The sequence below is a fragment of the Mustela nigripes genome, chromosome 1, assembly GCF_022355385.1.
Source record: "Mustela nigripes isolate SB6536 chromosome 1, MUSNIG.SB6536, whole genome shotgun sequence".
Taxonomy (NCBI): Eukaryota; Metazoa; Chordata; class Mammalia; order Carnivora; family Mustelidae; genus Mustela; species Mustela nigripes.
This window is the reverse complement of record NC_081557.1, coordinates 40,529,857-40,556,396: the sequence shown is the minus strand read 5'-3', so window position 1 is coordinate 40,556,396 and position 26,540 is coordinate 40,529,857. Positions and strand designations below refer to the sequence as shown.

The 26,540-nt window shown below is 52.4% G+C and overlaps 1 protein-coding gene across 8 annotated transcripts in view; it reads left to right on the top strand.

The window, feature by feature from the left end:
- Window positions 1-26,540, top strand: part of AMPD3 (adenosine monophosphate deaminase 3) — a 46,139-nt gene that overhangs the window by 10,066 nt on the left and 9,533 nt on the right. For 7 of the 8 annotated variants that reach the window (XM_059408334.1, XM_059408351.1, XM_059408356.1 and 4 more), the window contains 9 exons: window positions 50-275; window positions 10,045-10,249; window positions 13,872-14,034; window positions 16,217-16,436; window positions 18,351-18,480; window positions 22,568-22,762; window positions 24,102-24,233; window positions 24,741-24,904; window positions 25,658-25,784. In XM_059408334.1, the coding sequence (XP_059264317.1) occupies window positions 55-275; window positions 10,045-10,249; window positions 13,872-14,034; window positions 16,217-16,436; window positions 18,351-18,480; window positions 22,568-22,762; window positions 24,102-24,233; window positions 24,741-24,904; window positions 25,658-25,784 (1,557 nt within the window). In that variant the 5' untranslated portion in view covers window positions 50-54. Of the gene's footprint in view, window positions 1-49; window positions 276-10,044; window positions 10,250-13,871; window positions 14,035-16,216; window positions 16,437-18,350; window positions 18,481-22,567; window positions 22,763-24,101; window positions 24,234-24,740; window positions 24,905-25,657; window positions 25,785-26,540 lie in introns of those variants that run through there. The other variant, XM_059408384.1, reaches the window with a different exon arrangement.

The following is a 26,540-nucleotide window of genomic DNA, read 5'->3' as shown; positions in this document are numbered from 1 at the left end:
GGCCACCCAGGAATTCAGGAAGGTTAACGCTTGTTTCTTTTTCTGCTAGCCGAGATGCCACGCCAGTTTCCCAAGCTGAACATCTCTGAGGTGGATGAGCAGGTTCGGCTCCTGGCGGAGAAGGTCTTTGCTAAAGTGCTCCGGGAAGAGGACAGCAAAGATGCCCTGTCCCTTTTCACCGTCCCTGAGGACTGCCCCATCGGGCAGAAGGAGGCCAAGGAGAGGGAGCTGCAGAAGGAGCTCGCGGAGCAGAAGTCTGTGGAGACGGCGAAAAGGTCTGTCCCCATGGCCCAGTGCCCGTATGCACAGTTGTGCAGGCCCCTGCAGGCTGTGGGTGTGTGTCCTGAGATGAGCTGGCCACTCCCTGGGAGCTGAGTTTGTTTCTTAACCAAGACCACTCAATTTACCACTCATTTCTTAAAGAAAGTTTCAGTGCCTGGGTTAAGTTGGAAAGATCAAAACCGCCATTTTCTCTGCTGCTGTTTGAATAACAAATCAAGTGCCTAAACACACATCATTTGCAAATGATATTTCCACATTCTTACTGGAATTTGAGGATTTCTTGGGAAACACCAATTTCACTTCTTTTCATCACTTGACAAGTGCTTGGCGTTTTTAAATGAGTCCATTTGCTATTTGCCAAGTGCTGTGCTGGGCACTGGGGATCACTAAAGAACAAAATAGATACAGTCCCTGCCCTGTAGAGCTTACAGTTAGTTGGTCTAGACCATAATTAAGTAAGGGGACAAATTAGATAAAATATAGCAAGTTCTGATAAGGGCTGTATCAGTGAGGGTCTAACCAGAAAAAACAGAAGCCATGGAAGTACTGGAAATAGGATTTTAATGCAGGGGATGGGTACGGAGGGGGTAGAGACATGAGATGCTTCCAAGATGGAAGCAGGAGATGCCTGGCTTTAATCCTTCTGGCATCTTCCAGTTTCTCCCAGTGGTTACCATCAGTCAGATCAAGCCAGAAGCTAGCTGACACAATGCTGGAAACACAGGGGAAGATGAGGAGTGGATCTGAGGACAAACAGGCCTAGTGTGGGTGCTATGATGTGGATGAATAAGGAGTTTAAGGATAGAGAGAGACAGACAGACAGACAGAGAGAAGGAGGGAGGAATCTCACGCTGGAGGGAGTGTCAGGACTCAGGTCAGGCTGGCCTTGGGCTCCTTGAGAAGAAGTTTGGATCTTAGTTCAAGGGAGATGTGAAGTCCTCATTCTTTCAGTTTATCTCACCCAGCAGAGTGCGATTGAGGAAGAAAAGAGCTCTGAGAAAGCGTCTGGTGGGGTTTTAGCTGGGCGCTTGCCCAGCCAGCAATGGCAGACCCCAGAGCTAACGAACATAGTGGATATTGAGCCCTACCTGGGACCTCATAGCAATCAGGTCCTTCCTAAGATGCCTCCTTATTTTCAAAGGCAAGCCCCTTGCTTTCTTGGTAGCTGAGAATTTCAGTCTTACCTTAATGTGTTGGGAAAGAAGTGAAAAGCTGAGTACTGGTATAAAGGCAAGAACAGCTTCACCGTGCAAAAGAAGTGCTTTCCTTCCTCTGAGGGGCTCTGAGCCCCCGAAGTGAAGGGGTAGAGGGTGCCATCTGTCAGCTGTGAGTGCCAGCCGGTGCTGGGTGAGGGGGTGTGGCTGTTGGCCCCGCAGTGTGCGCATCCCAGGAGGGTCAAGAAGAGCAGGACTGTGGAGATCCCCTCCCCCCCTGCACTGGCTTAACAGAGGGCTGGCTCTAGGAACTGAATGGTGTGCAGGGCCCTCTGTGTTTTATGAATCGTGCATTTTAGACCCTTAATAATGAGAAGAGAAGAAGTCCTGGCATTTTTTTGTTACTAGGAATAGTGGGTTTCTTTTTTTTTTTTTAAAGATTTTATTTATTTATTTGACAGAGAGAAATCACAAGTAGGTGGAGAGGCAGGCAGAGAGAGAGAGAGAGAGAGAGAGAGAGAGAGAGAGAAGCAGGTTCCCTGCCAAGCAGAGAGCTGGATGCAGGACTCGATCCCAGGACCCTGAGATCATGACCTGAGCCGAAGGCAGTGGCTTAACCCACTGAGCCACCCAGGCGTCCCGAATAGTGGGTTTCTGAGGCCGCTTTCCATTACAGGGTGACATCTGCAAAATGAGGTGGTTCTCTTCTTATGGATGCCCAGCCTAACAGCAAAATGGAAACCTTCTTACTCCGGTCCCCATGGTGCTCCGAAGTTTCCAGAAATTCTTCTGTAGGCTCCTCTCCAGAAATCATGTTCTGTCCCTCCTTACTAGGATCGGTGGTCTCAGTTTGCATCTCTCTGGAAGCTCCTTGAGATTGGCCTCTGGCTCCCACTGTATCCCCAGGATCTACCCCGGGACTTAGCCATGGTGGCGAGCAGTGGAGGGTGGCAGAGAAAAGATGTCCTATTCCTTCACTGCTGCTGCAGATACCACATGAGAGCAGCTACAGCTCTCTGGACTGCTGTGTTCTGCCACTCACTAGAATTTTCTGTGACCTTGGAAAATTAGGAAAACTCTCTGTGCTCTAGTCCCTTCCTCTCCTATAAAGTGGGAATGGTAACAGTAGCTACTTCTGTAGGGTATTGTGAGGAATGAGGGGATTGACATGGAAGGGGCTTAGGACAGTGCCTGGGTCACACACAGCAAGCCCCATGTCGCTGTTCACGGCTTGCCCGATTCCCTACCGAGGAGACGATGGCAGTAGATGCTCGGTCCTGGGTTGCTCAGTGGGCTTTGCCTTCTTTAACCCCCACATCAAGCTGATTAGCTGGATGTTCTTACTGACTTCATTTTATAGATGAGGAAACTAGGGCTCAGAGAGGTGAAATTAACCTGCACGAGGATGTATAGCAAGGAAGTGACAGAGCAGGGACTAGAACTTGTGTCTTTGGAATCTAGAACCCCAAATTCGATCACGAGGTTCTTCCATCCCCGGCCAGGGGTGAGGTCTTTGTTTCCACCTATAGGTGCTGGAATGACACTGGGTACCCCTCACCAGGGTCTAATTGCTGGGTTTTGAATGAAAGGAGGGGAAGCTGGGCCAAAGCTCTTCACTGCCCACTGGCTTTTCTCCCAAAGGTTAGACTGGTCCCTGCACTTACCGGTGGGAGAGCCCAGTGGTGTTCAGAGTTGTATGGCCCTAATTCATCTTTCAGCTTGGCTGCTCAGTACAGGCACCGTTATGCAAATACTCATAGGCGAGCCGTCCCTGGAGGAGCTCTCTCCCCAGCTTCCTCTTTCTTTCTGGTGCCTCCCTGACATTCTGGGATATTAATGGTCATATGGAGCCATTCTGCAAGGAGCCCACAGGCCCAGAGCCAGCAGCACATCTCCAGATACCCGGAGTCTGTGGCTCTGTGTTTCGAACTGCGGCATGAGAAAGGGCATCCAGTTCGGAAGAAGCCCTTCCCCATCCTGGCTCCTCCGACAAGCCTGAATATTTCTGGCACTTGAGAAGGCCTTTCTTTACAACCATTGCCTTTTTCTCTCTTATTTAAAAAAGAAAAGAAAAGAAAACAGAAGAAAAGAAAAAAAAAGGACTAATTGTAGGTCTCATGTGAGGGCACAAACTAAAACCAAGACGTAAACCAGCTTCTTGTAAAAGAAGAAAAACTGGACGGTGAGTAGGAAAGATGAGGTGCTGCGGCCTGGAGGCTGGCTGTCCTGGATGGCAGCGGCTCTTAAGAGCCGAGCTGGGTTCAGGCATCTCCCTTCTAGGAGGGGGCCGACTCCAGGAGCCAGTGCTCTGGGCTGCTCAGAGAAGCTCTCCTTTTGCCGGCTGGACCGGATGAGGAGAGCAACGAGGGAAGCTTGCCACCGGCCCTGCCTCCTCAGGAAGATGACATTGGGACTGTTGGGAGTCCCAGGTCCCTGTTGGGTCTTGGGGGCAGGTCAAGGTGAGATGGTGGGGCGGGCAATCTATGGAATCAAAGTGGGGGGGCAGAGAAAAGCAGACAGGAGAAGCAAGAGGTACCCGGAAGCTGTCCCTTTGTCTACACGGAATCCTATCATCTCCCTAGTCAGAGCTCACCTACTCAGCGAAAGTACAAAAGTTGCAACTTAGGGCAATACTGATGGCCACAGGAAGAATATGCAGCCAAAATGTACATTAGTGCTCCCTAGCTCTTCTGTTTCTTCCTTTTACGCAGTTTTATTGAGATATAATTCCCATACCATACAATCTACCCATTTAACGTGTACAATTCATGCGTTTTATTATATTTGCAGACTTAGGCAGCCATCCCCACAATCCACTGTAGATCATTTTTATCAGCCCCCAAAGAAACCCTGTCATTTTCAGCCGTGATCGCCCCAATACTCCCATCCCTTCTCCTATTTGTTCTTTACAGAGAGTTCTAATAACCATGGTTGTCCTGTTTCTTATCTTGTGACAGATTTAAGGGGGGAGATTAGAAGTGGGGGGAGGGATCTCCATGGGCAGGGGCGCAGAAGGGGCATGTGGGGATTGTGAGCTCAGGCGTGGCAGTCAGGCCTGGGAGTTCAGATGACGGCCCTTCTCTGACTACGGAGTGGCCTTGGGGCGAGGCTCTTAACTGCCAGGCCCCAGTTTCCTGATCTGCACAATGAGGATAATAAAGCACCTACTTTGCAAGAATTAAGTGAGCTAATACGCATGACTACTTAGGACAGTGCTTGGAACGTCATCAGTCATCAGCGTTCTTGGTTTGGTTTTGTCATTGTTATTACCTGACAGTCAATAGTGAAGGAGGAAGTCATGAAAAGCCACACAAGAATTCGAAGCACAGTAGTCTTGGGACAAAATGCCTCTAAGCTCATGACTAGGTAACACAACGATGACTATGAGTCATCAAGAGAATTTTAAATTGTGTTTAGCATGCACTGATTAAAATATAGGAAATATGAATTTCATTTAAAAAAAAAACCCACACCATAACTGGCTTTTTTTTTTTTTAATTGAGTATAAGGGGACTAGATTTCGTCTGAAAAATATAGCTTTCTAGAACAGCTACTTTCCCAAGTCAAATAGATAAACCAGTATTTGTTAGGAATTGAGCGTAGTACAGCTATGGTGTTATTAAATCATTCTGTTTAATGAAATTTCTAAAATCAGGGGTAGGTAACTTTTAAAATTCAGGGCTGTTAACAAAGGAGCTTCATTTATTTTTTTAAAAAGTTTTTTTTAATTAAATTTTTTATTTTTTATAAACATACATTTTTATCGCCCAGGGTACAGGTATGTGAATCACCAGGTTTACACACTTCACAGCACTCACCTTTCTAAAAATGTATTTATTTGAGAGAGAGAGAATCTTAAGCAGGCTCCATGCCCAGCATGGTTCCCAACATGGGGCTCCATCTCAGGACCCTGAGATCAAGACCTGAGCTGAAATCAAGAGTCCAGTGCTCAAATGACAGAACCACCCAGGTGGCCCAAAGAGCTTCATTTAAAACAGTTTGATTCATTTGTTTTTGACGTTAGGAATAGAGAGTATTAGGCCTGTTGTAAAAGATAGCAAAGATTGTACTTCATTTTGACCTCTGAGGTCTTTTGGGAGGAAAGGCAGCTGGGAAGGACTGGGGAGAGGGAAGAAGGGAGCAGGCAGGCAATGGAGACCCACATTTGGTCAGGAGGGAGCCAAGGGAGACAGTGACAGTTGAGGGCAGGTTATCAGAGGGAAGTGAAGGGAGAGACCGTGTTTATGCCTGACAGGCTTCAAGTGTGCAAACCAAAGCTACGCCACTTGGGCAGGCGACTGGCCATTTGGTGTGTGCAAAGAGTAAGAGCTGTCCACGGGGCCCAAGGGCCTGGCATCCCTTCTCAGAGTGCTCGCCCCTCCTGGGCATGCACCAGTATAGTCAACTGTATCAGCTTTCTCTTTTCTGGATAGACTGTGACCTCAGGTCCCAATCATTGCTCCCCTTTTTAGACCATGGGTCCCCACTTCCCCAGGAATCAGTGCAGTGATGGTGGAAGCAATGGGGGACAGTGGGAGATGCCTGTCCACCTAATGGCATTCAGATTCACACTGTTAATAAATCTCCATGTTGTTTGGGACTAAAGGTTTGGGGCCAAACCTTTAAAAGGGTAATTCTCATCTGGAGGGGTAGAGGCTGCCAGAGTGATCTGAGTGTGTGTGGGGAGGGGTGGGGGAGTGGTTCAAACAAGCCTGCGCATTCTGAGTATTCTCCTCTCCCTTTGAGAATGAGGTAGGGAGACTTCTCTGTCCCTGCTGCTTTACTGCTCTCACCCCCAGTCTGACCAGGTGTCTCCTCTGGGATCCCCAGATCTCCAGCGCATCTCACACACCAACCATGTTGTGTGATGACAGCCTGTTGAGTGGTCTGGCCATCTATGCCATCATCAGCCAGCCCCCTGGAGTCCAGGGTAGAGTTTCTCTCTGTTTACCCCTGGGGCCTGGCACTTGGTACTTGATTGAGTAAAGTGAGGTCTGCATGTCGCCCTCTGACTCACTGTACACAATTGAGAGCCTTCGGGGAAAGGTTTGTTCTGCTGACTGGCCCTCCCCGGAAGCCCTCTGGACAGACCACACAGGGCATGTGCTTCAGAGGGTCCCTGGAAAAACACTGGCTGTTCTCTAGAAGATTGAGGAGGGCCTTGAGTTCTTAACTTGGGTTTAGCATATGAACCAAATGTTGTTATAGAAAGCTTTTGGGGTGCCCCGAGCTAAGGAGGTCTGGAGAGTGGCACAGGGTAAGGGATGGGAACACTGTGAATGGCAGGGGCAGCAAAGGGCCATAGAGCTGGGATAGGAATGGTACCAGATAGGTGCTGAGAGGTGCTGTCATAACAGCCCATGTGACCGGTTCACGTCCTTGTGTTGAGGGCCTGTTTGGGCAAGAAGGTCTCTGTGGCCCAGGAGGATCATCCATTTCCAAGAGGACAAAGCTGCTCCTGGCCCTTTGGGCCCTCAGGCCTGGCCTGGAGCTGGTGTCCTCCCAGTCCCACACCCTGCCAGCTCTTTGGTAGGACTGAGTCTCTGCCAGGTGGATATGTGGGTGGGGGAAGGAGGGGGCCTGCCAGCTGTGACAGAGCTGGCTGGCTCTGGTGCCCCAAGGGCTAGCACGAGGTACAACAGATGGGACTGTGGACAGACAGATCTTGGCCCATCGTAAGGAAGTGCTTTCTAACAGTGACAACAGATCATGTTTTGTTCACCTTGTTTGCGTGCTTAGCACTGGCCTGACCCAGAGTGAGTGCTTGGTGAATATATTTTGAATAAATGATTGATGGCTGATGTCTTGTTCAGAAATGTAATGAGCTGTTTGTCAGTGGAGGTGTTTAAGCAGAGGCTGCCTTAGTGAGGGGACTGGGATGTGTAGTTTAAAATCCTTTTCAGCCCAGACCATGGTTCTCTACTTCAGATAAAGCTTATGCCTCCTTCTTTTATTCTTGTTATGCGTGTGGGGCTTCAGATGGTCTTGAGAGGGAGAGAAAGACAGGTGTGGGGACACACACACACACACACACACACACACATTCAGTCACACAGTTGCTGCTCTCCACCTTTGTTGGCTGAGCCTTGGTTGGCTGGAATGGATGTTACATATGGGCCTATGGTAGACAGAATTTCTGAAATGCCCCCGCCATACATGGTCTTCTCTAATCTTCAGACCCTCTGAACATGATTAGGCTATAGAATACAGCACAGCAGCCTTACAGCCGCACAGAGCTGGTTTCTGCCAACCCCGTGCGTGAGCAGGGAAGTGGCTTCTTTCCTCGAGTCTCCAGATAAGAGCTCAGTGAAGCCAGAATCTTGACTTTGGCCTTTTGATACCCCAAGCACGGAGCCCAGCCAAACCCACCCAGACTTCTCACCTACAGAACTGTGGAGCCAATTAAGGCTTGTGGCGATTTGTCATGCAACAATAGAAAATAAATACAGGTCCTCTCCTTGGTCTCCATTTAGCTTTTCCAGTTTGCTGAGATACAAGCTTTGTGCGTGGCTCTGGTTACTCTAAGCCCTTGCCCCATCCATTGACAAACCCGTCCCTTGCACCTATACAGTCGGGGCTCTCAGCCCAGGGATGTTCACATGTGACAATCTTGTACCACTTGAAGGCCTAGCGGAGCCATAATGATGTCTTCAAGAAGAGTTCTTTGGGCAGCTAGGGGGTAATGGCTTCCCCACTACGGCAGAAAAATATGGATATTCCTAGGACAAGCCTGGTGGGCTCCTGGCTTAGGCAGCCTTCCAACTTCCTGAACGCAGCAGGCTTTATTACTTTTCTTACCTGTTACTCACCTCAGACGTCATCTTGCTTCTGCTTGGTGAGACCAGCCCTCGGGCGGTGTTGGCTGAGGCATGGGGGTGGGTGGTAGGGGAATGTTGGCAAAGAGATAAAAACCATGAGCTGGCAGGCATGTGAGTGACACAAATGCCAGAGTCTCATGGGATCCAGCTGAACAGGTCAGAATGTTAGAGGGGGCCCAGAGGAATAGCTCTTCCTGTAGGTATGAACGTCCAGAAGTTGCCAAAATGAGAACTTTATTGCTCAAGGTGAATCTTGAGGAAACCACTGAGGAATGATTGACTGGCAAGAGTGGACATCTTCCTTGGGGCAGGATGCTTAGCTCAGCTCTGTGGAATGCGTGGATGGCAGGCTGGAGAGAGCCTGAGCTGGAGGCTCCTGGAGTTAGGCAGAGTTTCTGGAATGACTCAGTGCCTCTGTTGTGCAGGGCCATGGGATGGGCAAAGTACAACTCCGGAAAAGGGGCTGCCTCTACTTTCCAGGTATAAACAGCCTGGCCGCAAACGAGGGATGACAACAGGTGGGAATATAAGGACCAGGGAGCCATGGCAAGTGGTAGGTGTGTAGACAGAGGAGGGCAGTGTGGTTCCTGAAAAATTGGCAGTGGGCCTGTGAGGAGAACTGGCCAAGTGTCAGGAGGTAGATAACTGCTTCCAGGTGACTCATAAGGCCTCTTTGGAGATCAGGCAGTTTCCCCACCCCTTCTGGGTAATCATGGTGTCTGGAGAAGAGAGTGGTTCTATGGGCTCTGATGGGTGTTTGGGTCCTTTTCTGGTGGCTATGGGCCCTGGTTCTCCTGCTGGGCCCTTAGCTCATTCCTGGCATTGGATACTCCTGGGTGGCAGTGTTAGGGGACCGGGGTCATTAAAGACAGAGAAAAAGACAGGGAGAGGGAGTGCTCATGGCTTCGCCTCATTCCTTCACTTTTAACTCCCTTCCTGGGGATCCTAGGACTTGGGGTGATGTCTTTAGTTAATGAAGAAGGTGAGTTTCATGAATCACTGCAAATAAGCATAAGCTTGTGGCCTTGTAAACCACCAGTGCCCACTTCCCCAAGAGTTGGTGAAATCGTCTTTTTGTGCTAAGGTGACAGGTCCAGAGGGCCCTGAACTTGATGCTGACCACTCTCTTTCCCATAATAGAGATACAGGTCTGTGCCTGCCCGGCAGTGGGAGTGGCTAGGATGGCCCATGTCAGGCTTGAGGAAGGAGCGACAGAAGTGACAGGATGGAGCAAGGTCCTTGGGAGGCTGAGGGCTAGCTGCCACCTTGCCATATGACCTTGAGCAAGCTCTCTTCTATTTCTGGGCCCCTAACTCCTTCATGAAAAAAAGAGGTGGGACTAGTGGGTGGTCATGCTCTCTCCGGGTTCCAGTTTCAAACTTTGTGAACTACAGGGTGGGTGTCACCTGTGACCCTATTCACTGTTCTTCCTGGGGCTGTTCATGTGCTGGGACTTAGAGTTTGGGTGACTTGACCTGGTTGTTTGGTGTGAGACCCTGGCAGTGTGGTCTGTCCTCTGTCTCCCAAGACAGTTGCTTTCTCCAGGGTTCTGTGTGCTGTCCAAACAGGCCAGGGCCATGCTCAGTGATCCCAGGGAGGGGTGTCTGGAGGGCTGCTCTATATCTCAGGCGGTGATGTGTATGAGAGGAAGGCATAATTAGCAACTTCTTCATGGTAGGACCAGCACCAATGACGAATCAGAGGAAATTCTGCCATGTACATAACAAAGACTATAACTTGCCCCAATTCCTGGCTGATGTTTCCCACTTTTCCTTGTCCTTGGCTTTTAGAAAGAAAAGTTTCAAGATGATTCGGTCCCAGTCCCTGTCTCTGCAAATGCCGACGCAGCAAGATTGGAAGGGCCCCCCGACAGCCAGTCCGGTCATGTCTCCCACGACTCCTGTGTTCCCTGGTGCCACTTCCCAGCCCACGCCGGCGCCCTATGCCATGCCCGAGTTCCAGCGGGTCACCATCAGTGGAGATTACTGTGCCGGGGTAAGGTATCTCCCGCTCCCCACTCTCTCCCTGCGCATGAAGGCCAGTGTGCCTGTGCAGAGGCCAGGGTCCTTGGGCCACCGGGGACATCACTTGTGCTGAAGCCTGGTCCGCCTGCGGGGGCCTGGGAGGTGGTGGGCAGGAGGCACAGGAGTCTGAAGACAAGGAGGGTCTTAGTGGAGGTTGTGAGGTGCAGGTGTGGCTAGGGCACTGCTCATCCCTGTGAGGGGGGCTGAGGGCTGTGGGCTGGCATGCTGTGCCTGTGGCCTGCAGGTTCCTTGTGTTCTGTGGGTCCAGAAGGCTGCTCTCTGTCTCTGCAAGCCATGGAGGAAGATGCCAGCTTGGACCCTTGAGTGTTTCCAAATGTTGAGTGGACTCCACGTCCAGGCGTTGGCTTGTTCGCGTGGAATCAGTCATTGCCGGTTCAGCTCCTCCATGAGATTCGGCTCAGTATCCTTAAATACAGGCTAGACCCTCCCAACCAGGAAGAGGGCTCCTGATGAGAAAGTGAACATGTAACCAAGTTGGTTAGCTCAGTCACTGAAAATGTGCTAATTTTCCTGGTTGGATGATGCATTTTTATTGCTTCCTTCGTGAAGAGAAGTATCTCTTGGTACAGTTGTAAGTTTGGTTCTCTCTTCCTGGCCCTCAGCCTGCTACCTGCACCTCCCCCTCCCCCCTCCTTCTTCTCCTGCTTCTTCTTCCTTCCCCCCCCCTCCCCCTCCCTCCCCTCCCCCTCCCCCCCCTCTTCCCCTCCTCCCCCTCCTCCTCTCTTCCCTCCCCCCTCCTCCCCCTCTCCTTCCCCCTCCCCCTCCTCCTCCTTTCTTCTTCTTCTTCAGAGAGGGTGCACACACATGAAAGGTGGGGAGAGGGGCAGAGGGAGAGGGAGAGAGAGTTCCAAGCAGACTCCCTGCTGAGCGTGGAGCCCATCGTGATGCGGGACTCCATCTCACATCCCTGAGATCATGACCTGAGCTGAAGTCAAGAGTTGGACACTTAACTGACCATGCCACGAAGGCGCCCCTGAAATATTTTATTGTTTGAGGCTACCCTTGGTTTTGGTTTTCTTATGTGTATCTACAATTAATTGGGCATGTATAATTTGTTTATCTTTACATAGATGGTAGTTTACTATACACATCATACTGAGTCTAGCTTTTTTCACTTAACAGTACATCTGGGAGATAATGCCATATCAATAGATAAAGAACATCCTTGTTCTTGTTCTTTTTTTCTTTTTTTTTTTTTCACAAGTGCCTAATATTCCACTGTGTGGGTATACCACACTTGAAGTTCTTATCGATGGGAATTTTGTTGGATTGGACACAATGCAGGCCTTCTCTGAAGTCACAGCCTCCTGACCAGGAGTCCTTGGTGTCTATCTGGCCCCTGACATGTGGGCAGGATGGGAGAAGGGGGAAATAGAGGCAGGCTAGCAGCCAGCTGAATGGGATGATGTTGGCCTGGTGCAGTAACTAGCTTCTTTCCATCGGTCCCCTGGCACAGAGCCCCTGAAATGGACAGTTGGCCCCAGAGAGCTATGAGCAATGAGAGATAGGCTGACCTTGCAGATCACCTTGACTCCCAGTGGGCTTACTCCCAGGCATGGGGCCCGTGTATCTATGAGCTGGCTGGTGGCTGCTGGTCCACTGGGATCCTGAGCACCTTTTCTGATGCCTTTAGCCATGGTCTGAGCCCCTTGCCCTGCTGAGTCCATTGGCTCTGCCAAGTGTTTGGCTTTGTCATCGGCAGGGACATATTTTTGTCTAAGGTTCTAAGATGTGTGTGTCTATTCACCTATTCCTGCTGCTCTCAGAAGTCATCCACCAGAAGGTCTAAAATGGAATTAACACGCCCTCATGGGGATACTTGGAAACAGGAAAGGAAAAGCTACTTTCTTTCTTTTTTTTTTTCTTTAAAGATTTTACTTATTTACTTATTTGATAGAGATCTCAGGTAGGCAGAGAGGCAGGTGGGGGAGGGCAGGAAGCAGGCTCCCTGCTGAGCAGAGATACCGATGCGATGCGGGGCTTGATCCCAGGACCCTAAGATCATGACCTGAGCCCAAGGCAGAGACTTAACCCACTGAGCCACCCAGGCAATCCAGGAAAAGCTACTTTCTTAACAAAAGCTAGGAGCAACGCTGAGTGAAAGTATAGAAACATGCATGGGAAAGCTATGTACCAACTTCCTTCCTCTGAGCCCGGAGCGGAGTGAAAGAGCGGGGAGGGGAGTGTTTTAGCTGTATCTGTGGTGATTTATTTATTCAAATATATAAGAGGTCTGGAACAGTCATGAAAAACATTAAAAGTTTTAGCACTGGAAGGTAGACACATGGGTGTCTGTTGTATTATCTTCAGTGCTTGTTTGTGTATTTAAAATATTTTCAAACTAAAAGTGATTTTTAATTAAAGCAGTGAGGAAACTGCCAGGAACCCCTCTCCCCCGCCCTGTGCTCCACCCGCATCTTGGACCTCCCTCTGCTGTGGGTCGCTTGTGTCCTGTTATGTCTGTCTGTTTAGCTTCTTGTCTCCCCAGACATGTTTGGGTTTCTGCCACATACCTCCTTCCCAGACAGACGGGGACGAAGGAGCCCACTAGAAGGTGGGCATGTATCTCTTTCTTCCTTCATTGAGAAACAGGCAGCTCCGGGGAGACAGAACATGCTTAGGTGCTGGGAGCCAGTCAGATCAGAATCTGAAGTCTGACTTTGTAACTTCCGGCGAGTGATTTATCCTTGCTGGCTCACAGTTTCCCCCTCAGTAGGATGGGTTGCCGTGAGGACCCAAACGAAATCCAACACTTAGCCATAAGTGCTTGTGGACTGGGTGAATTGGTGATTCACAGATGAAGCAGAGGCCAGGGGATGGCAAAGCAGCAGACTGAGCCCTGCAGAGTTTTTATTTTCATGTCTGGGGGACCCCTGGTTTTTCGCAGATGAAAGTGGTGAGCCTCACCCTCATCAGGGATGTGGTCCAGGCCCTTTTCATGCTCAGGGTGCATCAGCGGGTGGCTTAACCATCTGTGGCTTAACCAGCTGCATTTGATGCCCGTCCTGGGGTTGCAGGCCGGAGCACTTCTGGGTCTCCAGCAGCCCTCATTCTCCACCTGGGCCGGGAGTCCCCGGGCTCAGTCATTCACTAGGAGGACACCTCGGACCCAGCCCAGAGGTGCTCAGGACTAGGATTTATTACAGTGATCAGATGCAGAGTGAAGTCAGCACAGGGCAAAGGTACAGAAAAGGTACAGACAGGAGAGTCTGGAGGAGCCCAGGCGCCTCTCCCGGTGGCATCAATAGAACACACTTCATTCCTTCACCATAGCCGTGTGACATGTTTGAAGTGTTGTCTACCCTGGAAGCTCATCAGAGACTCAGCACCCAAGGTTAATAACCTTGTCTTCCAGACTCCCAGAAAAAACCAGGTGTTTGGCATAAACCGTAGTGTTTGTGCAAACCACTGAGGCCAGATGAGCCGCTCCTGTTAGTCAGTGAGTGGTGGGCATACACCTGAAACGCAAGTTCTCAGCCGTCAGCTGAAAGCCAACTTAGCAGGAGATCTTGCTATGGACAGTCATCTCAGTCCTACTATGTGGACTCTTCTCTGCCCACCCCCTTATGCAGATCACTGTGGAGGACTATGAGCAGGCTGCCAAGAGCCTGGCCAAGGCCTTGATGATACGGGAGAAGTATGCCAGGCTTGCCTACCACCGCTTCCCACGGACCACTGCCCGCTACCTGGGTCATCGGCGGGGAGACACTGTGCCTCCGGAAGAAGGCCTCCCAGGTAGGGCACTGTGGGTGTGGGGCATGGGGGTCCTAAGTGGGGCACAGCTCAAGAATTGGTCAGGACTTCTTACTGGCTGTATGTATTTGGCCCAGATGGTGTTTTAAGGAGAGGGCCCTGGCTTGGGCTTCCTACACCCATGTTTGCTGGTTTCCCCCAGCATTGCGTCTGCACGCACTGTGTGCTCTGCTCTGGGTAGAACTGAGCTATAGAAGTTCAGAGAGAGGTGAAGGACAGTCCCTGAGCTTGATAGTCCCCCAGAGAGAGGCAGTCTCATCCTGGATATTTACAACAACACCATTAGACAGTAAATGCTGAATTTGCCGACGGAGTGGGATAGAGTGGGGGGGTAGATGCAGAGTGCATGTTCTGGGAGCAGGGAAAGTAGGCTCTGGAGTCGAACACACCTGCATTCTGGTCTTAGCTCCACAACTTTCTTGGGCAAGGTATTTCTCCAAACCTCAGCTTCTCAGTCTGTAAAATGGGACTGATATCTCTGTCCTGGGTCTGTTCTGAGGATTGAATGAGAGAGTGCACGTGAAGTACTTAGTGCAGTACTGGCATGACTGAACACTCTGAGTGAGTGTTGAGTCAATGGTAGCTGCATTTATGCTAAAGAATTTGGAGAAAGAAGAGATCAGAGATAGGCAGAGTGGTTGCTGGGGGACTCTGGCCTGAGAAGGACCTAGGAGCAGTAGAGGCTGTAAGTTGGGTAAGATGAATGAAGACAACAAAAAGCCACCATCTACAAAGTTGGCACCAGAGGACCAGGCAAGGGCCTGCTGGTCTGTGCCTGTGCCCAGGACTCTGGCTGCCCTCTGGGTGTAATAGGTGCCAAGGGGTCTCCCGTCTGGGTTTTCCTTGAAGCTCTGAGACCTGGATGTTGAGCATGTGTGACTTCCTGGGACCCTGATTAAATCTCAGCCCTTCTGGTTCCATTTCCCTGAGGCAAGTCGATGTCGCCTGCCTCAGTCTTGACAAGGGCCAACAGAGTACCCAGGGGGCCTGGGAATGAGTCTGGTGAGGCCGAGGCTGTGTCTTCCTGCAGGATCCTGGTTCACTTTAGGGACTCCTGAGCTGGCCGGGGGCTGTGCCTAATGTGGGCACATGCTTTAGCCCCTGTGATGCCTCACATCTGCTCTGGGGTGGTCTGTTCCAAGCAGTGCCCGGGGGGATACCCAAGCAGGTCACTCGGCCTTGGCTGCTTTCTTTGATGAAGAGTCCCAGGCTTCCCCCTGCCTGGGCTGGCAGCTGAGCAGCTGGACCCTGTGGAGGGTTGGCTGGTGTGCAGAGTCGGAGCCCCCAGATCTATTGCCATCTAGCATAACCTCTGTTCCTTGGCCAAAGGCAGAGCTCATCTAGAGTCAGGAGAAATCATAGGAAGAGTGATGAGAATAATGTTGTCTAATTGATGGGTCAGGAATTACTGTTACAAAGCCCCTCTTATACCGACTTTTGTAGCCTTCACAACAGCTGGTGAAGGCAGGGGGTGTTAGTCTCAGGGGTGGGACCAGAGAGGTGAAGTGCTTTGTTGAGTCTCATAGCTGGCAAATGGCCAAGGGCATTTTTGGTTTCCCATGGGCTAACAGCCCTGGGGACTGAGAGCTCTGTCCTTGCCATTCCCCGCTCTGTGTGGGGGGGGGGGGGATGGGCTGCCTAGTCTGTGCTTATCTGGGGAGGAGGGGGACCCCCCTTCTATTTAGCCCTGTGGCTGCCCCGGGCTCAGGAAGATGTGGGAGGACAGAGACAATTATTCCCACTGGGCAGTCCCAGGTGCTGCCTGGGACTATTTTATTACGAGACACAGCGGCCCTTTCTAATGTGCCTGGTGTCCCTCTCATCCCCAGGAGGCTGAAGCTCATTTCAGTTAAATTAAAAACATTTATTGCCGTGCCAGCCATGTGCCAGGGACTGTTCTAGGAAATGGGGATACAGTACTAAACCAGACAAACAGATAGGTCCCAGGATAAGTAAGTGGAATTATTGCCCATAGCGGCAAATGCCACAGAGACGATACAGAGGAGCGAGGGCTACAGGTGATGTCAGGGCAGGTAGGGGTGGCTGGGGTGATGAGGTTTTAGCTGAGATGATGAGGATAGCCCTCCCTGAGTAGGTGACTTCTGAGCTCACGTGAGCTCATGAGGTCAAGGGCACGTTGCCATCACTCAATCCTGTTTTGCAGATTTCCACCCTCCCCCTCTGCCCCAGGAAGATCCTTACTGTCTGGACAATGCTCCCCCCAACCTGGGCTACCTGGTTCGCATGCGGGGGGGCATCCTCTTCGTGTATGATAACAAGAAGATGCTGGAGCGCCAGGAGCCCCACAGCCTGCCCTACCCTGACCTGGAGACCTACACCGTGGACATGAGCCACATCCTGGCTCTCATCACGGATGGCCCCACGTAAGCCCGCTCTCCCTGAGTCCACCTCTCTGCATGGCGGCTGTCCTATAGGAAGGGGCTGTCAAAGGCCAATCAGGTCCCCCTTTTACTCCTGGCTTTCCTGCACTTAAATCACCCGCTTTCCCCCGTGCTTTGTGGGTTCCTGTAACAGTTTTCCATCATAAGCTGGCATGTTCTTAGAGTCGGTACTACCTGTCTCTTCTGCATCCTGGAGTTGGAGCTTCTGCTCATCAGGGCCAACCTGTGCACCTTACAGTGACGGTTCTCCCTCTCCCCAGGCAGGGCGGCATCCTTGCCAGGATCCAGCCTAGGGCATCATAGACGGTGGAGGAGAGAAGACTGTTGCTTTGGTTGTTGGGTTTTCTGTGTTTCTGGAGGGGAGAGTGCAGGGAGCCTGGGAGCTTTGTGCCTTGACCCCCAGGATGCTTGCAGGCTCGGCTTGAGCTAAGCTGGCCGGCTGTTGTCTCCCTACATTGGGCCCCTCCCTTCTTGGTGAGCACTTCAGCTCATCAGTAAATGAGGTTTGGCAGGCCTGGCCCCTGAGCCAGGGTGTGGCTGTGCTGAGTGCTGGGCTGAGTGCTGGGTCAAGTGCTGGGCCAGGAGCGGGAAGGGGGCAGGGAAAGGGTGCGGTCACTGCCCAGGAACCTCTCTTGCCCTGCCTTCAGGGTTTGCTGGGAAAGCAGTGATGCCAGTTTCCAAGCGAGGAGAGTGGGTCCCAGGGGGGTGGGCAGAATGGGTCTCAGGCCTCACTGATCTGAGGGCAGAGCTAAGAACCAGGGAGGAAAGAACAGTTTTCTGGAGGCTTGCCTCTGCCATGTGAGGAGGAGCTTTGCTGGGAAGTTTGGGGAGGGATAGGAGGGGCAGGACCCCGGCTATTCCAGGAGGTTTGGTGTGTGTGTGGTGGGGGGGAAGGGTTGTTCTATCCAGGAGGTTGTCCAGGCCAGTCCAGCAGGGAAAGGGACTAGGTGAGATGGCCTTTGAAATCCCTTCTGACTGCATCTTCCTGCTTCCTCTGAGCTCTGCACTGGGGCTTGGCTTGGTCGCCATGACGACACTGTCCCAGGGTGGGCAGCTGCTCCTTATGAAAGGCTGAGTGATTTCATGCCAAGAAAGCTGCTGTTTGTTTGGGGGGTCACAGGAAGGAGGGTGGCGTGACTTGTGGTTGAAGGTTCCGTGTGGCTGTGGCACATGGCCAGGCCCCTGGGCTGGGTGTGGGCCTGGAGCTGGCCAGGAGCCGTGAGCCTTCCCACCTTTGGCGGCCTTTGCTGGCTGGCAGGAGCATTAGTCCCTGCAGAGGTTTCCATCCTAGTAACAAACATCTGTACGTTCCTCATCTGCTCAGGATACAAACACCTCCTCCGCTTGTCCTGAAACCTCAGAGCTGAAGGGTCTTCAGGTCTCGGGTTTGGGGAAGGCATTAGGTCACAGGATGCTTCCTCCCCATGCCAAGGTGGGACTCGCCTCACAGTTTGGCTGTATTACTGAGGTTCTGGCAGAGGTGGAATTCCTTTTAAGGACTTAAAGGTGGCTGAGGATTGGTGGGAAGACAGAAGGAAGGAAGTTGGATAAGGAGGGAAACCTTTATCGAGCATCCTCTCTGCTCAGTCCTGGGTACTGCCATTTCCATATGTGTTCATGGGAAACAGAGGTTTGGGATAAACTGCCGAAGCTGGAAGTCAGAGAACCTGGATGAGGTCGCAAGGTCAGCTTTGCGATGCCCCGAATGGACTGTCCACTCCTGTCACAGGGCACGTCCAGCTGGGTCTGCCGAAAGTTGGAATGGCCACACCCCTCCCTGCTGCCCCCTAACCTTCCACCTGAGGGCCCGTCCCCACAGCCACCGGAGATCTCCGAACTGAAGAGCTCCGTGAGACTTCTCCTCAGCTGTGGTTTCTCCCCCTTCCCCACCCGCAGGAAAACATACTGTCACCGGCGACTGAACTTTCTGGAATCCAAGTTCAGCCTGCATGAGATGTTAAATGAAATGTCTGAGTTCAAAGAGTTGAAGAGTAACCCACACCGAGACTTCTATAACGTGAGAAAGGTGCGTCAGTAGCCCACTACTGAGAGCCACCCCTCCCGGGTGCCCTCCCAATCCAGTGGGATGCCCTGAGTCAGTCTGGGGCTGGTCCCCTATGTGGCCTTCCTTGGCCAGAAGATTGTGACGTATACGTGTGGAAGCTAGACTGGTGGGTTGCCTGCCTGCTGTCAGGCCATGCCTCAGACCATACTTGGTATGACTCTAGGTGGGAACTTTTGTCCGTGTTCTGTATCTGTTGCAGTGCACCCTGTGACTTGAAAAATACGGTACAGTCTGTTAATTGCTCGTAAGACTTGAGGCCAGGCTCCTTTTAAGGTGGAGGATGTATTCATCATGGAGAGAAAAGGCTGTTAAAATATCTTTGGATTTGGGAACTTGTGGTTTAGGAGTAGGGAAGGATCCCATGTGCTCCTGTCTTGCCCCTCTGCTAGGGTGCGTGAGCCGTAGCCTGGGCTTGGGTGTGTGTGTTAAATAGTCCTGGCCTCCAGCTTTTCCATTTTCTTACACTTAACTAATATCACTGATAAGCCTGGGGTGTTTGATGTTGAACGGGAGTCACTGCCTGTTCCTGAGAAGTTCCCAGCCCAGTCCTGTCAGTGTGAAGTATTGTGGCAGGAGTGGCTTCCAGGAAGAGCCTAGAACTGAGCCAACTTGAAGAGTGCATAAGACTCAGCCTGGGCAGGGGCGGAGGGCAAGGGAATGGAAGGGATGGCGTTCCAGGCAGAGGGCACAGCCAAAGACTGAGAGGAGAGAGTGCTGTGCCATGGGAGAGGACAGACTATGTCCAGTGGTGTCACAGGAACTCAGGTGTGAGTGACAGTGTGGTGCTGGGCAGTGGGGAGAGCGAAGTGAGAGGTATGTGAGGTTCTGGACCATGTGGGGGCCCCTGGGTTTCTCAGAGGAAGCAGGGAGGGGCCATGGTCATACTCCGGGAGAGAAGCTCAGGGTGAAGGGTAGGGATTAGGCTTTGCCTCAGGTCCAACCTGAGCTGACTCACAGTGGGCTCCTCATCTCTGGAGGGGCCTCTGTTCAAGATGTGACCCTTTGATGACTGCCCCTCCCCAGGGTCAGCTTTGAGAGGCGGGCGTTAGGGGAGGATATGGCTCATCTGTGGAACCCAGGCCTCCCTGACCTGATTGAGAACACTCAGCAGTAATGAATAGACAGCCTCCCCGAGGTAGGCCCCAGGGTCACTTCTGTTAAGCATCATGGGGTCTGGCATGGACTCCCACTTGGAAGGGACCTTAAGAGGGGGAGGTGGCTTCAGCACATGGGCTGTGAGGCTTACGGAAATGTCTCAGGCGTTCCAGGTAGAAGTGAGGGGTTGTGTTAGAAATCAGCCACCTGGCATTCTCACCCCTGAGCACTGTTTGCTCCTTCTCTGTGAGGCTTAGGTACTCAGACAGGTAGGTGCTTCAGGCACTATGCCAACTCCTCTCAGCTCTGCTGAAATGCACTACAGGCCCAGGTGGGTGCCTGGGGAAGCTCCTTGCCTGGCCTGTGCAACCCCGCCCTCTGCATGAACACTCTGGTCCTGGTAGCTTCCTGCTTTCTGGGGCTAAAGGGCTCCTTGCTAACTGCACTGGCTCAGACACTGTTTGCTTTTGAGGTGGGGCCCCCGTGGGTGTTCCTAGGCCCACTAGCTACTTTCTGGCTGTGATACAGGAGCGAGTCCTGGTTATGAACCCCTAGGTGTTCCCTGTCAGTCTGGGGTGAATGTGTTCTCTGGATAGGGATGACCTTGACCCCTGTGCTGTGAATCATTGGCCTGTTCTCTGGCACCACAGCAGTCCATAAACACGGGCCCAGATCTGCTCCAAGTCAGGCCTCCGCCTGCCCTTCCCTGCATCCTGGTTGCTGGCTGCTTTTTCTGGCCCTGGAAGCTTCTTCGGTGAGAAGAGAGCCAGTTTTCTGAAACTCAGGGTGGGCTGCGAGGGTGGCTCTGTATTTCCAAGGTAGCTGTCAGTGTTGGGAGGGCAGGCTGGGGCTGTGCTCGGAGGCAGAGGCTCTGAGTGGCCACGGGTGTGTGGGGCTGGTCTTTGTGAATGTGTCTGTAGCATCACAGCATCACAACATCGCATGGCTTAGGACACCACGTGGCCCAGCCGGCGGGACTGTGTAACTGAGACATTTGTTTTTTGCTCAGAGCTAAGAACCAGAGCCTAGTGTGTTTACTGCCGAGGACTTGGGTAAGATTGGGTTTTCTCCATGTCGGTTTAAGTGTCATATCAAGCAGAGCAAACTGGCTTCATCTTCTGTGCCAAACTCGACCAATCGGCCGTGGCTACTCCCATGGCTTAGTGAAAATGCTGCATTTGGTTACCGATGTCTGACATGGCTGGGGGAATGGCCAGTGTTGGCTCAGGGACCGGGGGCTGGGCAGCCCTGTTTGTAAACTGTCCTGTTGTGAAAGCCGGGACCTGATGTGAAAGCAGGAACACACTGGTATCTTCCGGTGAGTTGAAAACACGGACATCCCATGACGGGCTCTTTTGCGTGTTCCTAAAATAATCACCTTGGACCTTCTAAAGTTTGGGTTGGATGCTTTCTGGATTGTCCAGTTGTTTTTCTCCCTCATCTTGTGACCTGTGGGGGTGAGGACAGCCTGCACCCCCTGCCATGTGTCACTGGTATGCGAGAGGACGGAACCAGAAAACCCAGAATGTGCTATGTCATGCCGAGGTGGTTGAGTCCAGCTGTGTCCGGCTGAGCTAAGCCTGGCTGGCTACTTGGGCGTCCCACAAAAGCCCCGCCTGTCCCTGAGGTGACTGAATCCCTACATGGTGTTTTGGGTGATGTTCTGGCTTTTGGTGCTTTGAGTGGTTTTATATCTTTAATGGCTAGTGGTCTGTCTCTCTTGTTGGAAGGGCAGGATGAATGGCAGGAAGGGCCCCGATGAGTCAGTGATGTGGCCAGTGACATGGACTGGCTTGTATAATGTTCACAGAGACTCAGTAGATCAAATGTCCGGTTTGGCATGACTTGGAGATGCTGGCCAGCTGTGGACCACATTCTTTGGCCACAGGTCAGCCGCCTGCCTATCCCAGCCATGGCAGAGTGCCCAGCTGGCTGCAGCAGGAAGGAATAGCACAGTCCTGGCCTGGGAGGCTGTTGCCATCTCCCTGGGCACCTCTCTGAGGCCCCCTGGGCTCAGGCCAGGGGAGTCAGGATGCGCACTTCGACCATAGGCCATCCCTCAGCCTGGCCAGGGCACCACTGCATCAGGGCTACCCGCTGAAGGGAATGTTCCAAGAGGGGTCAGTGGGAAGGATGGCATTTTGTGGGGCATTTGGCGGGCCCTTGGGGTTACATGAGGATGTGGATATCATCATTTGTTCATTTGTCCATCCATTGATTCAACAAATAAGTCATACTAGGCTCTGGGATAGGCGTTGGAGACTTAGGTGCATCAGCTGAAGCCCCTGTGCTTTGAGGCCTGGGCTCCTGGCCTAGTGGCAGAGTCGACTAGTCTGTAGACTGAATTGGGAAGACATGTACGGTAATGGGAGTGTGTGTGCTAGCTTTCCTGGCTGGGCGGGGGAAAAGCTGGTCAGTGTCCCGGGGTGATCAGGACTGGCTTCCAAGTGGAGGAGGTTATAAGGAATCCCACGTGGGTGGATGAGACTGGTGAGGGGCTAGAAGGCCTGCCCAGCAGAAGAGACATGTGGGCCAAGTGACACAGTGCAGAATAGCATGGTGCCTCGGGCCCCTGTTAGTGCTGGGTCATGGCGGGAGCACAGGCTGGGAGCAGGAAGGAGGGAATTAAGGTTGGAAGTCAGCCCCAGGCGAAGGCATTTGGTCTTTCTCTTGGGGAGACCTGGGGGCCAGTGATGACTCGTTAGCAGGGGAATGGCCAGATCCAATCTACATTTTAGAAAGATCTCTGGCGAGGTCGAGAGGGCAGCAAAGCTAGAGGGAGGACCAGTTTCAAAGTCTAGAGGAGACTCTGGGGGGAGAGGTGCAGGTCCAGGTATCGGCGGGACTATGGGTGCTGAGGTTTCGCACACGACTTTGAGGCTGGGACTCCCCATCTCCTTGCCAGTGGGCGTGGGGGTGGGGCTGGCTCATGGCTGGTGGCGCTGTGCTGCAGGTGGACACGCACATCCACGCGGCGGCCTGCATGAACCAGAAGCACCTGCTACGCTTCATCAAGCACACGTACCAGACCGAGCCCGACCGGACCGTGGCCGAGAAGCGGGGCCGCAAGATCACCCTGCGGCAGGTGTTCGACAGCCTGCACATGGACCCGTACGACCTCACCGTGGACTCCCTGGATGTCCATGCGGTGAGTGAGCCTCCCACCATCCTGGGTGGGTGTCCTGCCCCCAGGAAAGCGGCCCAGTGGCTGTACCTGGGAGATGCTGCGGCTCTGTGGCTTCTAGGCATGGAGAGGTGACAGGGAATTTGGCCTCAGGGAATCACAGGGCCATGAGACAGGGGAAAAGGGTATGCGACCTGGGGTCAGACAGGTCCCAGTTCTAACTCCCCTCTGCCAGCTGGGAGTTATAGGCCCTTAAGCAATTCACTTACGCTTTTATTGCCTTGCTTATAAAATGGGGAATGCCATGTGCCTTGTTGATGGGACGGTTATTAAAAGACTAAATGATGGTGCAGAAGACAGTATGGAGTGTCCTAGGAAAAAGTTAAATACAGAATTGCCATGTATTGCAGCAATTCCATTCCCAGGAATATACCTCGAAGAACTGAAAGCAGGGACAGACACACATACATGCACACCCAGGTGGACAGCAGCATTGTCTCCAATGGCTGAAAGGGGGAAACAACCCCAGTGTCCATCACTAGGTGAAAGGGCAAACAAGATGTGGTAAATGCGTACAATGGAATATGATTCAGCCCTGAAAAGGAATAAAGTACTGATACTCTGATATGGATGAGCCTTGAAAACATGACGCTAAGTCAAAAAAGGTAGACAGAAGAGGACATTTAATGTATGATTCACCTGTACGAGGCACAAAGAGTAGGCAAATTCATGGAGACAGAAAGGAGTTTGATGGTTACCAGGGGCAGGAGGAAGGAGTCATGGGCTGTCATCGTTTAATGAGCACAGGGTTTCAGTTTTACGAGAGAGAGAGTTCTGAAGACGCATGGTGGTGATGGTTGTGCGATGTGATGAATGCATTTAATACCATTGAACTGTACACTTAAAAATGGTTAAGATGATAATTTTGCGTTAGGTATATTTTACCACAATAAAAAAAAAAAATCTTTGTTAAACAAACAAAAAAAAACATGGAATGAGGTGATGTGGAGAAGGTGCCTTCCGAAGTCCAAGCAGGAACAGACACACTATGTTACTGATTGTTCAGTCGTCTGGTGTTTTCTGCTCACTCAGCCAGCTGGGCTCCTAGCCATGGTGCCTTGGAGCACGAGGTCCCTTGGTCCCCACAGAGGGCCCCACTCGAGGACTGGCTCAGTGAGGACAGGCTGGCTGAGTGAGGACACGCGGCCTGGCTCCGGGACTTCCCACGGGCTCACGCAAGAACGGACAAAGAAGACATTGGTCAGCGCGGCTGCACATAAGGCCACCTCTTGAAGGCCTGGAGGGAGAGACGTGCGTGAATAGGAACAATATGGCGACCTGCCTGGTGGTCTCCTCTCTCCAGGGCCGGCAGACCTTCCATCGCTTTGACAAGTTCAACTCCAAATACAACCCTGTGGGGGCCAGTGAGCTGCGTGACCTCTATTTGAAAACTGAGAACTACCTGGGAGGAGAATACTTCGCTCGGATGGTCAAGGCAAGTGAGCCCTGGGCCTCTTCAAGCCTCCCCACTGACCCAAGATGCTGGATAGCACCTGCCTGTGGAGGGTGGGGGCGCTGCAGGCCTCCTGTTTTCCCCTCCCCGAATCCCTGCGGGTCCACCATCCAGCGCGGGCAAGGCCCAGGTGCCTAGGGTGCCCTGGCTACCAGCTCCTGAGCACAGGCGGGCTGGTGCTGCAGGTGCCCACCGCAGGCCGCAAGAGGGCAGGGTACTCACAGTGTCCAGGCTCACCGCCCTGCAGCCTGGCTTTGGCTGGGGGCATCTGGAGATGCTTCTGCTGCCTGGCCTGGTTATGCACAGCACCGTGCAGAGGCCTTCCCTCCCCCAAGAAGGAGCCTCTCCTTCCTGAGGTGGAGGAGCAGTTACATGGCAGCTAGGGGATACAGATCAGGTCTCCTCAGCCTGGGAGCTGGTGACGGAGGAAGCTGCTGGATCCAGCAGCTGGCGTGCTCTTGGGCTGACCTGAGCTCTTCTTGGTGCTAGGAGGTGGCCAGGGAGCTGGAGGAGAGCAAGTACCAGTACTCAGAGCCACGGCTTTCCATCTACGGCCGCAGTCCTGAGGAATGGCCCAACCTGGCTCGCTGGTTCATCCAGCACAAGGTCTACTCGCCCAACATGCGTTGGATTATCCAAGTGCCCCGGATCTAGTAAGTGAGGTGGCTTGCTGTGTGCTGTGCCCTCTGGGGACACAGCCCATCGCTCATGGGCTGCTGGGTCTGCACTGTTCTGGTGGGGCTGGTGCTGGTACCGGCTTGGGCCTCTCCTCCCTAGACATTGTCCCATAGCAAGGGGTAGTTGGCAAAGCTCCTTGCGTCACTTCAACCCTTGTTTGTTGACAAACAAGCCTGTGCAAGGCCTAGTAGGAACCACTACCCATCTTCTCACTGGGGTTTGAGGGTGGGTGATCCTTTTGCCTGAGACCCTGGGTGTGAGAAGCTTAGTGGTAGCCTACACTGCTGGCTCTCTCCATGGCTATGATTCAGACAACCACTGGCTTCTTCCATCTGGCCGGTGTGGGGCTCATGGTCCCTCAGTGGGCTGGGATATGCAGTGTAGGGGAAGTGAGCTGAGGGGCAGAGAGTCTGGATCACTGATAAATTGGTGAACTCGTCTCTTAGAGATTGGGTCAGCCTGAGTCCCCAGACCCCACTCCCAGCATGGTCTGTAGCTTGGGAAAGCTCTTGGATGGGCAGGGGTGGATGTTGAGCTTCAAACCAGTGCTTAGTGTTGCAGACCTTGCTGGGAGCTAGAGAGGAGAGGAAGGACCTGTGTTCAAGCTGCATCTCTCGCTCTGCTCTGGGTGTTTCTATGGGAACACAAGCTGCTTGAGCAAAGGATGGGGCTGTCCTCCCCTAGGCCAAGGGGTTCACTTTAATTAGCAAGTCTCTGTTTTCCCCCAGTGACATATTTAGGGCAAAGAAGCTGCTGCCAAGCTTTGGGAAGATGCTGGAGAATATCTTCCTTCCCCTCTTTGAGGCCACAATCAACCCCCAAGATCACCAAGAGCTTCATCTTTTCCTCAAATATGTAAGTGTGGGTGGTGCTGCAGGCGATGTGCTCAGCGGTGGATGGGAGAGAGGATTCCAAGGGGGCTGGGTCAGGCTTCCCTTCTCAGATCCTCTCTCTCATGTGCTCAGGAATGGGCAAGAAACGGAATTTCTAAAATAATGAGTTTGCTCCAGGTAGCGGAAGTCCCCTTCTCAGCCCTGGGGTGTGGGTAGGGTGTCAGGGAGACAGCAGTAGGCAAAGACTGGGGTGGAGTCGGTTCCTGGCCCGGTGGGGCTGGAAAGACTGGTTCCTGTGCCCTGCAGCACCCAGCAGCTGCCCCAGGTCTTTAGAAATGCAGACATTTCAATGGTCCTGCTTTTACCTTGAAATAATGGTCCTCCCGGCTTGTTTGGTTGAGTACCGGTGACGGACAACATTTGTTTTTCTGACTAGTTACGGGAGAGGGAAAGAAGGAATGGAGAGGATACCCAGAAAAGGTATGAGTGGAGCAGGAGCTGATCCCTCCCAGAGTGGAGGTGGCTGTCACAGTGAGAAGTGAGCCCAGAGTTCCATGGAGGTTCTGGGCGTCTGACGGGGAAGAAGGAGAGAAGATTCCAGAGAGCTAAGTGGATGGGGGAGGGCTGTTGAGTCTGTGTTTGTGTTGAGTCTGCCAGGAATGGTTTACGAGACCAGTGCTCTAACCCCTGAGCTACGGAGCCCCGCTGCCGGGAATGGTTTAAACAGGCCGGGGGACATCACTGAATTTATGTTTTAGACAAACATCATTCTGGCTGT